Genomic DNA, 13,357 nt, shown 5'->3' with positions numbered 1-13,357 from the left:
TATGAGTGAGTAATTTTTTCCAATCTACTACAGATCCGCGATATTTTTGAAGTCATATAAAACATTGGAAAAATGTTGAAATTTCATCATTTCAAGAGTTTGAAAAAATATTTCTCAAGTATTTTTATCTAGAATCAAGTTCCGGATAATGCTAAGTTCAGATGAAAAATGAGGGATCGAAAAAAGAGAAAGTGTTAATGTTTTACTTTCTGAAGACTCTAATGCACATGTTGTGAACGAAAAACTTATAGAAGTCACAAGCAAAAGCCTGCAAGAAAGTGGAAATGTGCGATGAGTTTTGATATCAACTTGTTGACCGGAAGATGTTTTCTTTTTTGTATTGGTTTGAGTACAGAATAAAAATTTAAAGTCTTATAACATAAGGACGATGTGAAAAAGTAAGTTATGAAATGTTTGTTAGATTAGAAGTGTACCGTTTATAAGCATACGTAATATGTAAAACGTATATTTGATTGTAAGGAACTAAAAATATTACTTAAATGATTAAAAGAAAAAAATTGATGTGCGTATGTAGGTACATAAGGTATCCCATTTTAATAAACTCATTACAATATCGCCGATGGTGAAAACGATTATCGTTTCAATTTGTTTTTTTTTCTAACCAATCACGATTTTCATGCTGTATTTTTTCTGACCGACATTAGACTGATTCCAATGATTTAGAATAGAATATTGTTTTCATTTGAATATACCAATACAGTAAAATAACTTGATCCAAGTATTTTTTGCTTCATATTATTCTCCCGAATCTATCATTTCCCGCGTTATCACAGTTGACTGATTGAATGGGACGCCTCGTGTTCATACATTTATATGTGTATACATCATATATCAACAGAGAAAAAGTGTGAGATACCTGAGATATTGAAAAAGATACCACGTGTAGTAAAGTTATTAGAGTCTGAATAGCATGAGAGTTAATAGTTGATTGCATGTACGAAATTTTTTAATGAAATATTTCTTTAGAGGAAAGTATATTATTTGATTTTAATCACCTGGTGCAGACTTCTTCTTCCGCTGCTTTTTAGCTTCTAGATAAAAAAACCCATGCAAAACAAAATTCATTAGCAATCTTTGTGGTAAAGGTTTATCATACCAAATGAGTAAGTAGAATTGGAATGAGGACAATTTTGTTTGTTTTTTTTTTATTTTATTGATTCGTATTTTTAATCACATCGAGTGTTGTTATTTTTCCCGTTTATTCATCATTAGTTTTTTTTTTTATTGTAACAATATACCGCGGAGTGTTTCTGAAAAATATTACTACGTTCATTGTTTGTGTCTGGAGAGACAGAACGGAGAATAAACATTGAGAAAAAATAAAAAGAAAGGAAACTGCTCGTTCAAACTGTGATATTGTAATTACTTAGCCGGTGAAAATTCACAGCTTTTGCTTATAAAGAAAATATAAAAAAAGTTTCACAAATAACAAGTGCCAGAAAATACGAAAATTTCACAGTTACGATATTTGTAAAAGCGGATTATGCTAATACCGATAAAACACCCTGCGTGTATATTTATTATTATATAACTTGATGTTTTGAAAGATTATCAACACCCTGGAAGGTTTATGAATATATACGGAAAATAGACGAGTAAGTAGCGAGAAAAACAGCTATTTTTCATTATTTTCTGTACAGCCATTCAAATATTACGTAACGTTCTGAGCGGGGGGAGGGGGGGGGGGGGGGGGGGGAGGTAGGAATAAACTCTCTGAGTCAGGGAGAAAAACTCTTGTTTTATATATTCCATCCAATATAAATACGCAACGCTTAAAATTGGATACTGAGCTACGTTAAATCAAAATATATCAAATTTGATACTTAAATTGATACTGAGATTAAAAATATCGAATAATATTATTTTAGGAAAAAATATCGAGGTTTTGATATATCGATATATTTCGCCCATCGGGGGAGGGGGCTTCACTGTGACGACCTCTGACGAAGGATAGAGGGATACACTCGCAGCGTCATGTCACGCTTTTTTTATGCATATATATTCGTTTTTGGATCGGCCAATTAACGTTATCAGTCATATTAACCCTTTCAGTCACAGTGGGATGCTCAGCGTCCTACCTCAACAATTTTCATGTCCTCTAAGCCTTATCAGAGTTTATTTACATCTTAAAATAATCGTTGTTACTTCGTATAACCCCAAATAAGTTTTTTCGGCTTTACATCCGCCATATTGGATCCACCATGTTGGATTTAGAAATTATCGAATTGGGTATTTGCATGATTTTTATATTTCTTAACTTTTGATGTTTTTCGATTCTATAAATTTTTTTAGAACTTTTGAAAAAAAAATATTTTGTTTTTGTTTATAAGTATTTAAATAATTGATTAAATAAAAAAAAGGCAATATTTAAATGAATAAGTAGCTCCATCTCGCGTATGTGACGTCACAATGCTGAATTTTTTTTTGAAATTTTTAGCGCCAAGTTCTCCTGTAAGCACGCCGTACGTGTAATCAGCTGTTGCTCTGTGTTGTGATTGATGAAAAGAACGTCTGATAGTGCTGTTTATTATAAACTAAAGTTATTAAATTATTTAATATGTCATTAAAAAACGATTTTTGTTGGTGTATAGTACCAACTTGTAAAAATACTCAAACTAATGCTTGCTTAACATTCTTAGTATAATAACATTGACGTGATCATAACCTCCACACAATTATCCGTGGGAGTTAAAAAAAAAAAACACCACACAAAAACTGATTTCTATTTTAATTATTTTCACCGAAGTCTGACATTAATTATACAATGTATCAAACTTAAAGTTTAAAAAACTTACTTAAAATTTTTTTAGCGCTAGAAAATATTGTACATTACTCTTTGTGGATTCAAATAAACGCGCCAGTAGCAGCACAATGACGTCAAACCAATCACATTCCGTTTTATGTCACGTGACTTTTATGTGATTTAGGACCACTTTTATTTATTAAATTATTTCAATATTTATAAACAAAAACAAAATATTTTTTTTTTCAAAATTCTAAAAAAATTTATAGAATCGAAAAACATCAAAAGTTAAGAAATATAAAAATCATGCAAATACCCAATTCTGACTTGAGATTCGCGATCAGCGACCCCGAAAATCTTGAGAGTAATAAAATTCAGGCCGGAATGTTGTGTTGAAAAATGTCTGACTGAAGGGGTTAACAAATTGTAAATGGTAGAACGGAATACATCATATCATGCCAAGAGGGGGGTAAAAAAATTGCGTGACGTCATGTGATATGGGGTCCTCCGCCTTAGGAGGGTGTAAAATGGTAAAAAACAGCGTGACTGAATATTCGAATGGCCTGTTAAATTTAATTATTCGTTCCGATAAGAAAAGAATAAATAATTCATTGGTATTTATGAATAGTGCAACATTAGCGTTTGTATGCAAAGTAGAATTTAGCACCAACGATCATCGGCACATTTCAAACATTCGCGTAAATATTGATTCAAACCTTCCGGAGTGGACTGACGGCGAAGAAATAGACAGGGGATTGACGATCAAACGGGTCAACTACATACATATATTGTATAATGGACGAAAAATTTGAACCGTTTACAATTTCGTCTTCATTTTCACTCGGTTATTTACTTTCCCTTCATGCATGGTAACGCTGAATGATAAAGTATAGAAGAAATTTGGAACAATTCGAATCGGCAAAGTATTCAAGGGAAAGAAATGAAAGAGAAGAAGAAAAGAGTGTAAACGATTCAATTCAGGCACAGGGGGGAAACAGAGAATCACCACAGATATTTGTGAAATACCTATTGAATATAAATCACAATTAGGTATAATATGTAACGTACGAGGACAAGGGCAAGTGGGACAGAGCAAGATGCATAATAATACCGAGGTGGATAATTTCGATGCGTCGAGAATCAATTACTCAAGACAGAGATGAACAATAAACGCGTATCTCTCTTCTGTATCTTTTTACCTTAAATTTGATTTGAAATAGAATCGTATGTTACACTTTTCCTATGGCTTTTCAGATTTTAAACGTAATTAGTAGACGTTAATTAAACCCACTCTGAAAACGTAGCAAATTCATGCCAAGGGAAAAACACGGTGTACAAAAGTATAACGTCTATTGTATTTTTGTACGAAAATTTTGTTTGGATTGTTTTTCGTCTATTTTTTTTTTTTTTTTTTTTTAATAAACAATTTTCTTCATCACATCAGACCACATCAAACTTAAAAACCATGCTAATCCATTTTTTTTTTGTGTTCCCTATTTCTAGTCGAGAGTCGTCTTCCGGTTTCTGTTCACCGAGAATCTGATAATGGACATGCCACAAAAGTAACTGGACCTGTTACTCCGTTATTTTACAACGTACATATCGATAGGTCTTCATCTCTGATCGATGAATGGAATATCGCGTTCATCAACGGAGTAAAAGGCTGAACACCTCTGGGTATTGTAGGCAAACCTGATAGTGTTGATCCCCTGCGATACGAATGACAAATACGCACCTTTTTTCATCTGTTTGATCTCCTGCTCTTGCTGGTTAACTGCTGCTCCTAACAGAGTGAAAATTATACCAGCCTGGGAGTTCACACCGACTGCGGTTACCAACATTTTACCAGATCCCTCCATGACGTGGGTACCTAAATAAATGTATCAATAATTTTTTTTTATCGTTGTTCAGAATCGTTCAAACTTGGTCTTTGGAAACGAATAAGCAACGCAAGTATCAACCACTATAAAATTCAATCGTGTTTTTTCAATTACCTGACAGCATCATAGGATCGAATGATTCCCCCTTCTTCACATGATCTGATTCTCCTGTTAAACTTGACTCGTCTACTTTAACGTCGTTACTTTGTATCAGGATACCATCAGCTGGAAGTAAATCTCCGTATTTTACCTGTAGAACAATTGAAATTGTGAGATAAGATCGAGTGGTTTTGTGAAGAAAAAAAAAAAAAACAATGCGCGCATTGTAGATCCAAACATCATTTACCTGACATATGTCACCAACGACAATGTCCGATACAGATATTTGCTTGACTTCCCCTTGTCGAATGACAGAGAACTTGTGTTCGCCTTCTATTCGACTCTGGAGACCTCGAAATTGTCTTTCCTTGCTATAGTCGTTGAAAGCTGTTACGAATACGACTACAATAACGGAAATCAGGATTGCCAAACCCTCAATCCATCCATGTTGCCCTTCTGCATCATCAACTTTTGGCCCTGTGAAACGAGTGAAAATAAAAACAAACAAACTAATCGTATCCTAGCTTCTCGAACATGTGATGATAATTTGACAAATTTTGATCTGTGATTATAGTAAATGGTATTTAATCGGATGCACAGCGTACGCAATCTTTCCTCAACGCAGCGATGTACATTAGAACGAGTTAAAGGAAAACTGGATTGGCTAATTCTGAACATTCGTGATGGTATCGATGAATATTGGAATAGTTTACAAATGACGCAATTACCATTTTCTACAATGCTACAGGTCTCAGATATACTGTCCTGATAAGAATGAGCTAGAAATTGAAAAAGTTAGAAATTGGTAATACGAAACGAAATCTTACCGATGGCTTCGTCGTCAGTGGGCTGGTAAAAACTAAGACCGAGCGACACCAATGCCGCTATTTCTAGAATAATAAGTGTTACATCCTGTAACGCCTCCCAGACTAATTGCATAAACGTTTTTGCTGGTTTTGGAGGTATCATGTTAGAACCAAACGTGTCCTGTCTGTGTTGCATGTCTGCTACGGATCCGCTGAGTCCTGATGGAGTTGATAAAAATTATCAGTAACGTTTCGATGCTCGAGAAAACCTCATAAAAACAAATATATGTGGAAAAATCACCTTCGCTAGGGGAGGTGTACAACTTTTTGCATATTTCCTGAACACCGCCAAGGGCGTTGACTTTTGCAATGCTCTCTGGACCCCGGTGCTCCATGAGCTCCCGGAGCTGTTTCAGAGTCACCCCATACTGGGCCGGCCGCCCATCTATCGTCGCCATTTTTGCTTCGCTGATCTGGTTGGCTCACGCCAACAGCTGGGTAGTTACCCAAAGCTGACCCACTCCTGCTATTGCTTCGTTGTCGCTACTTGCGTAGCCTCCAAGTAACTGGAGGTCCAAAATCTGTGCAAACAAGAGATACATAGATAAGTCCAGTGCCTAATCAAGTATTTTCAAGCGACAGCGCCATCGATATACGTTTCAAGAATGCATAATTGTATATTTTAGCACTGATTCACTTTTCAAATATTTATTTATAGCTCTACTCGTTAAGCGATGCTAATGATGGTGTACTTTCAGGGTTTAGTCTGTATCTGCAAGTTTTGAGATGATTCATGCATGTTCAAATGAAGGTAGAAGTTACGCACGTATAAAAGAAATGACAAATCTGCACTGCTTGTCAGGACTTTGGTCCTTGAAAACTTATTTCTTCATATTATTTGCTTGAACAACGGAAGCTGAATATAAATATGGATAATACATTTATGTAGTGATGAATTTTCATTCTTTCATTTCTCTGCAAACTGTGTTTCGCTAACTAATCGAAGAGCGTTCCGTGCCCCAAGGCTTCGCTAGTGTTATTTTACCTTGGCGAGATATTTCTTGTGCAAATGTTAGATATGTACCAAAAGAATAGGTTCTTTCGCCAAGAAATTCGTCACGCTTTCATACATGAAAATGACTGTTTGCTCATTTTTTCATGGAGAATTAAAATCTATTGTATATATAACAAAAAGTTAATGCATTCTGGTATATGATCGTACAAAAAGTCAAGTAATTTTGAAAACCTTGGAATAACGATCTTTACTGTAGAATTTTTCAACGATTTGAAGTATGTGGTTTAAAAAGTTGTATGGCAATCTTTAGATAGAGAGTACTAATTGATCTCCAAATAAATTTAAAGCAATAAAGTGTCGAACATTTCTTTATTGAGTTTAATCGATGTATGCAGTTACTGTGGAATCTTTCCAAATCTATAAATAGCAAACTTGAAGCAATAATAATTGATTAAGCACGGTGAATCAGATGAGTAGGGTAAAATCAAACGCGTACACAAATATGATAGACACGCAATCATTTTTACTGGGTAGACAGCAAATTGTAATATTTGTTCGACAAATAATGATAACGCTGCAGTCGCATTGCACGAGACGGTATATTATATTATTATTACGAGTATCATCATTTCTATTAAAGCTAACATTTAAAAAAAAGTCTTCTGTTGCATTCATTCAAATACAAACAGACGCTTTTATGTTGAAAAAGTATATTTCATCTCTTTCCGAAAATTTTGCTTGAAGTACAAGATGTAAAAGTCTATTCCAGAATATATACGATTCTTCAGAACAGTCACTTATTCAAATTATCAATTTTGGACGTTAAATTTCGAAAAATGTATGGTACACAGAATAAACATTCTATTCTTCGGTATAATAATTCGTAAACGTTCGAAATTCAAATTTATGGTACGCTGGAATCTTGATGCTTCAACTTGGATCGGAGTGCTGCGAGTCCGCGAGATGGGTGGAGGTTATGTTTCACCGATCTTAACGATTTGATAAGAATGAATAATAAAGAATGATACGGGACGACGGTAGGTGAAGAAGAGAAAATATGCGGAAAAGAAGAGCCAGAAAAGCAAAAGGAGTCAGAGGCCTGTTGTAAATGTAAAGGAAAAGAGATGTGAAATGGAAGGCTGGGGAATGAGTGACGGTGTTGAACGCGCGAGTAAATAAAACATGAGAGAATCGCGTCTGACGCTGAACGAGCCCCGATGTGCGAATGACATAAAATAGAAGTGACGTAAGCCGTATAACGGTACATTTAATATCTCACAAATAGAGGTTATGACTGTTCAATTAAGAGGAAGGGAAAAATTTACTCACAGAAAATAGTACATAGGAAAGGGGTTTCGTTAATATTATAATTGGTACTCATAACTTTTGTAGAATCGGTGGAAGAAAGAAATCAAGGAAAGATAAATACGACGAGAGCATTAAAATTTACCTGACTATCGCAACGAGAATCACTGGTTTCGAATGTATGTACACAATAGTGAATATGAACCACGATTAAAAACACAGACCGCGTGGTGCTACTGTTCTTCACAGAATTTCACACTCCTCGGCAAAATTTGTCCATAGAACACGCGAATCGAAAGAAGGAAACCAATAGTACCAAAAAAAAAACCGGTCAGGTAAACACGTACGAAAGAAGATAAAAAAAAAAAAAAAAGAAATCCCCGAGAAAGGAGAATCCAAGCACGGAGTATGCGAGCGTGTGTAGATGCAAGTGAACGGGCAACCGGAATGTAGGATGTTTCACTGGTCAACTAGTAGTCTTGTACCGGCAATATTAATCAAACATCCTCCACAGTTCGATCAAGGCACGTCGCGTTCGAGGAATTATCACTTATCACTTTAAAACGCATCGCAATGATTAAATAAACAGAGACAGGTATAATATGGCATACACGACAGGTGTAAGCTTGAGAAAAAAATCTAATTTTTTCTGTATGTATCGTAGTACACGATACGGGCCGTAGTAGATAAATATGGGAAAATAAAATGAATGAATGTAGCAACGCTCGCTCCTTCCTTCACCCCGGCACTGTTTCTTTTTCCAGTTAGTTCTCTACCTCACTTTCTCTCTCTATCCATCTATCTATGTATCTATCTATCTCACTCACTCACTCACTCACTCACTCCCGAGGACGACGACGCTATTGAAACACCGGCTAGCTGTCGAGTGAGTGAGTATGAAACTTTGAGATGAGCTAGACTCGGTCATGTTTAACGTGTAGACATGCCTAGGCCTCGCCCCACCAGCGTGTCACGCGTCGCCGCTTCGAACGGGCTCTTCGAAAATTTGAACAGCCTTCGGGTCTGGCGACCGAAGATTTCAAGATACTATGAGCTTATCTCTGAGGCTTGATAACGAGCCGAAAACTGATTACTGTATAATACGCTATGCGGCATATTTATGGTCATCAGTAAACATTGACGTCAATCGAGGAAGCCAACTGCAAAGACGAGTGTGAAGCTATTACGAGAGGCAAGATAAATAGTACAAGTTTCATTTAATTGTTTGTTAGCGAGACAAAGGTGTATAATTAAATTTGAAATTTGAATTTTATTACCATGCAATTGTTTTATATGGGATTTAAATAAGTTATATTCTGTACAGGATTATCGCTTACTTAACTTAAGTCAATTACGGTACATGTGCGATTATTATTACATTGTTCTTTTTTGTCGACTGAGATATCAGTTATAAGATACAACCGAGTAAATATTCATACGAGTATTTGAGAACGTTGCATTGATAATCTTAAGATTGGAATTCAACCTTGACTTGCACCTCGGTATACTTATCTTGCATTTCAATATCAAATGCTGTAACAAGGTATACCGGGATGAAAAGTTTTTTTTTTTATTTTACTTCAACTGCCAAAGGGGCAGCAAATTTTCTAGTTTCCTCGTAATCGGGAAAGAGTTATAAATATCGTGACGTTAAACTCGGGAAGACAGGAAGCCTGAAAGCCTATTCAATTATTGGTACTGTTTTGCGGTTTTCTGTATAACGTAATCGGTCCGCATATGGGACGACGGCATTAGATTCGGCACACTGGCATGTTCTATTCTTTATTTCGGGTCAACACAAAGCTTGTGGTGAGACGAGCTAATAATTATAGAGCACGTGGTACCACGTGGGGTCTCGACAGTGGTCTAAATGTCTGCATATTTAATATAGATAGGCACACATTCATACACTAAGAGATAAAAATGTGAAAACTGAACGTGTAATATATTTCATGTTCGGAGGAATGAAGTCTCGGGATATTTTAAATGCGTACTTTTTATCCGTCCTCAATCGACGTGTATAAGAATGATGTAGGAGTTTGAAAAAAGAAATACGGCTATACAATTTGGAGCATTGATCAACGATGTATGAGGCGGCGAACTGGGATTACCTTTTTGTTCAGGTCTTATGCACTTAGGAGTAAACGTCTTTTGTTCATCATCTAAGCCTTTGATTACTTCGAGACAAGTTTTCTATCTGACAAGCGTCATCAAACCGGCAATATACGAGATGCGTTGCAAAATTCTTACGTGAGATAATGACAAAAATAATAGAAGTAGAGTATCAGTTTATGAGAAATGAAAATGAGCCAGTTTTAAAAGGCAAGGTTTCTCCTTGGCATAGAGCCTCTCAGTCGAACTTGATTCAATTTAAACTAGATGCCAAAGAAGCTACTAATATCTGTGAATACATCAATATTCGCTCTCCATATTGCGAAGTTTTCATTTCATACTTCACTCTTTAGCCGTACTGGCATTAAAACATATTTTGTACACGGAACTATGTCGGGCGAATGGAAATATTGTTATTCGAAAACCTGACTCAGTTGCTAAACATACTGGTACATATTTTCGAATTATTAGAAAAGTAGACGAACCAAGGTGAATAATTGTCGATATTCAATCAACCAGTGTATAAATGGAATGGCTGCGTGGAAATATCGATTTGGCAAGTGTAAATTGTAGCTGACAATAATGTCAGAATAACGGACGTGAGTTCGGCCAAAATTTCGCTTTGTCCAATGTCGATTACATGGATCATACACGAATGTGTGTGGTGTTTATCGAATGAATGAAAAATGACGGAGAGCAAGTAAAGGCCAGGGATTGAAGCCAGTATTTGTCGGAATTCCGTCTATATATTTTTAAAAGTATATTTTTAAATCGCACGTCTTCGGCTGCCAGGTACATATCAGTTTCAACTCAATATCGAAGAAATATTTCACAGTATTTAATAAATCTCAGGTGTGAATATCATTCGCACATTGATTCACGGGGTGCGTATACCATGCACATACACAGAGTTCGGAAATACGTGTAACAGATCGGCGAAGAAAATAATTGAAATAAAAACCGTTACTCGAAAAGAGATTGTGACAAAAAAATATTCCCGAATCTGTAATCGGTTGCTAAATGTAATTCGTAAGTAATACGTATAATTATCTCGTCGAATAGCGAGCAATGCGTGCAGTAAAATTCGAACGCGTCGATTGTGACGACGATAAGAGTTGAAAGAGGAGATTCACGCGTATTGAAGACATAGCGTAAATACGCAAGTATGTAAGTATATACCAACATGCATGAATACACGTTTTGTCGCGGAAGGGAATGGAAGTGAAATCCCCAGGCGTCTGTCCGTCCGGGAGAATTTTGGTCCGCGGAGCTGGTTGGCTGGCACTCCCGAAATAATGTTCGACGAACGAAAAGCCAGCCCAGGCTTGCCTCTCTACCTCGCTCGTAGTTTGAGATGTTACATAATTCGCGTTATTCCACAATCTGCATTTTACCCAGCCACCTGTCCATTTATCCACAAATCTATCTATTCATACGTCTATCTATTACCTCGTCTACTGCACAGCACTTGTCTACGAGAAAAGAAGAAGAAGACGAAGTAGAAGAAGAAAACACAACAACAAACAAACAAGATAATTCGTTGCTCACATCACTTACTCACATACGACGAAGAGAATGATTATTTCTCCTCGTTCTCCATCTTTTTACTCTTATCCTCTCTACTATGATCAAAAAAGTCGGTAAAAAATGGATTACGTGGGTAGGGTTATAAATAGTTAGACGCAGGATCACGAGGCGACCGTATGAACGAAGCACTCGGTAATTTTGAATCGGAAACTATAACCTAGACGGTGTGTTACTTACTATAGATTATACGCAGGGCGGCAGGGAGATCGAGTATATCGTGCGTCCAGCGGTCAGCCGAGTATCACAGTAACGAGCAACTACTGGGTGATAATCAGAAGGCTCTCCGGTTCTCTCTTTCTATTTCTCTTTCTCTTTCTCCGTCTGTCTCGCTACTCCGTTGTCACATGCACAGATTCATCGAGCACGCACGCACTCTGCTTGTAACCCGCGATACGACAGTCTCCACTAAAAATAACTCCGCTTTTGAGTACAGAGGTGAATGTTACTGTTTGGTACGAGCCGTTTTATACCTTGATCGACACATTTATTCTCGCTATTTATTAACACGTCTAAATTGAGCCTCCTCTCAGGCCTCGGTATTTCAATATAATTATTATTATTGTTGTTGTTAATGTTATTATTTCGAAAAAAGTTTAATTGTGACCAACAAAATTAAAGAATAAGTCGTATTTATAAGAACACTTTCTTTTTAACCGCCGTTCCGTACTTTAATCACGAACAGTCGATGATTATTCACTTATTATATTATACGAGTCGTCGAGTATAAAGCATTTTTTCATTTAGCTACATGTATGTACACACAATCCTCTATGCGGCTGTTGTATTTTATGACCTTATTTCTCTTCACTGTGTATCACTTTTTATCGTTTTTATACTGTGTATACGTATACGTGTGTATGTATACATGTGTGTACACGCGGTCGAGAAATGCGTGTTTATATATAATGCAATATGCTTGGCCTTTGGTGAACTTGGATGATCTTTTTTTACCCTCCGGCCTAGGATAGATTCGATAATTTAAGGGCGTCTGCCTTGGAAAGATCGAAGCTTGCGGTAGAACTTGCACAGACGTACGATGACAGAGTCGTAGCTTGCGCAACCCCAGATATTGCACGATTGTCGGTTGAGTTTCGAATTGTCACCCTTCGTCGTTAAAGCTCTTAGCGAGTCCCTCTTTACGTCTAACTCTTTTCGGTTCAATATTTATCGCGGCTTTTTCCTTAATGCCTTTTTTCATGAAGACAGTATTGTTGCAATATTCTAGACGGGCTTCGTGCTTGCAGAATCGTTGAATTTCAGATAGCGTTATAAACGATGACACGGGGTTGAATTCTGGACAGTGCAGACGATGGCTGACAGTTTACGCGATATTAAACATTAACCCGATGGCTGAGAAAAAAAAACAGACTGTAACATGATAAACGATAACCGCGCTTATGCGTGATTTGGTCCGTTATGCAGGTGATTATTATTATTACTATTTTTGATTGTTATTATTATTATTATTTTTATTATTATCTATTGTTATTATTATTTTGTTATTATTATTATACCGAAGAGTAAGCTTGTTTTTCTTGCCAACTGTTTTTTTTTTTTTTTGCCTCTGCTACTTATTTTCTTTACCGTTTTATTTAACCTTGATAGATTAATTTTTTTTCTCCGTACGACGATTTTCTCTCTCTCCCTTCTCTTTCCTCGTATTTTCTTTCCTTTTTACACGACACGATGTACAGTGTGTTCCGTAGCGATGACTTTTTCGGACTGGCTTCGGGGGGTTCGCTAGTGGACGCCGCGGGGCTTTTTGCGCAAGCGCTATTCGTCGACCGCA

The 13,357-nt window shown here is 36.5% G+C and overlaps 1 protein-coding gene across 16 annotated transcripts in view; it reads right to left on the bottom strand.

The window, feature by feature from the left end:
• The window catches only part of LOC124304415 (plasma membrane calcium-transporting ATPase 3), a 120,832-nt gene that overhangs the window by 45,407 nt on the left and 62,068 nt on the right, over positions 1–13,357 (bottom strand). For 12 of the 16 annotated variants that reach the window (XR_006908171.1, XR_006908175.1, XR_006908173.1 and 9 more), the window contains 6 exons: positions 5,851–6,130; positions 5,571–5,768; positions 4,991–5,220; positions 4,759–4,894; positions 4,500–4,634; positions 1,017–1,052 (listed from right to left, as the gene is read on the bottom strand). Coding sequence is in view for 10 of the 16 variants with exons in the window: in XM_046762646.1 (XP_046618602.1) it covers positions 1,017–1,052; positions 4,500–4,634; positions 4,759–4,894; positions 4,991–5,220; positions 5,571–5,768; positions 5,851–6,007 (892 nt within the window). In the remaining 6 variants the exon portion in view is untranslated. Of the gene's footprint in view, positions 1–1,016; positions 1,053–4,499; positions 4,635–4,758; positions 4,895–4,990; positions 5,221–5,570; positions 5,769–5,850; positions 6,131–8,014; positions 8,210–11,745; positions 13,296–13,357 lie in introns of those variants that run through there. The other 4 variants (XM_046762650.1, XM_046762644.1, XM_046762640.1 and 1 more) reach the window with 3 other exon arrangements.

This window comes from Neodiprion virginianus, chromosome 5 (genome assembly GCF_021901495.1).
Source record: "Neodiprion virginianus isolate iyNeoVirg1 chromosome 5, iyNeoVirg1.1, whole genome shotgun sequence".
Taxonomy (NCBI): Eukaryota; Metazoa; Arthropoda; class Insecta; order Hymenoptera; family Diprionidae; genus Neodiprion; species Neodiprion virginianus.
This window is presented reverse-complemented; position numbering and strand designations above follow the sequence as displayed.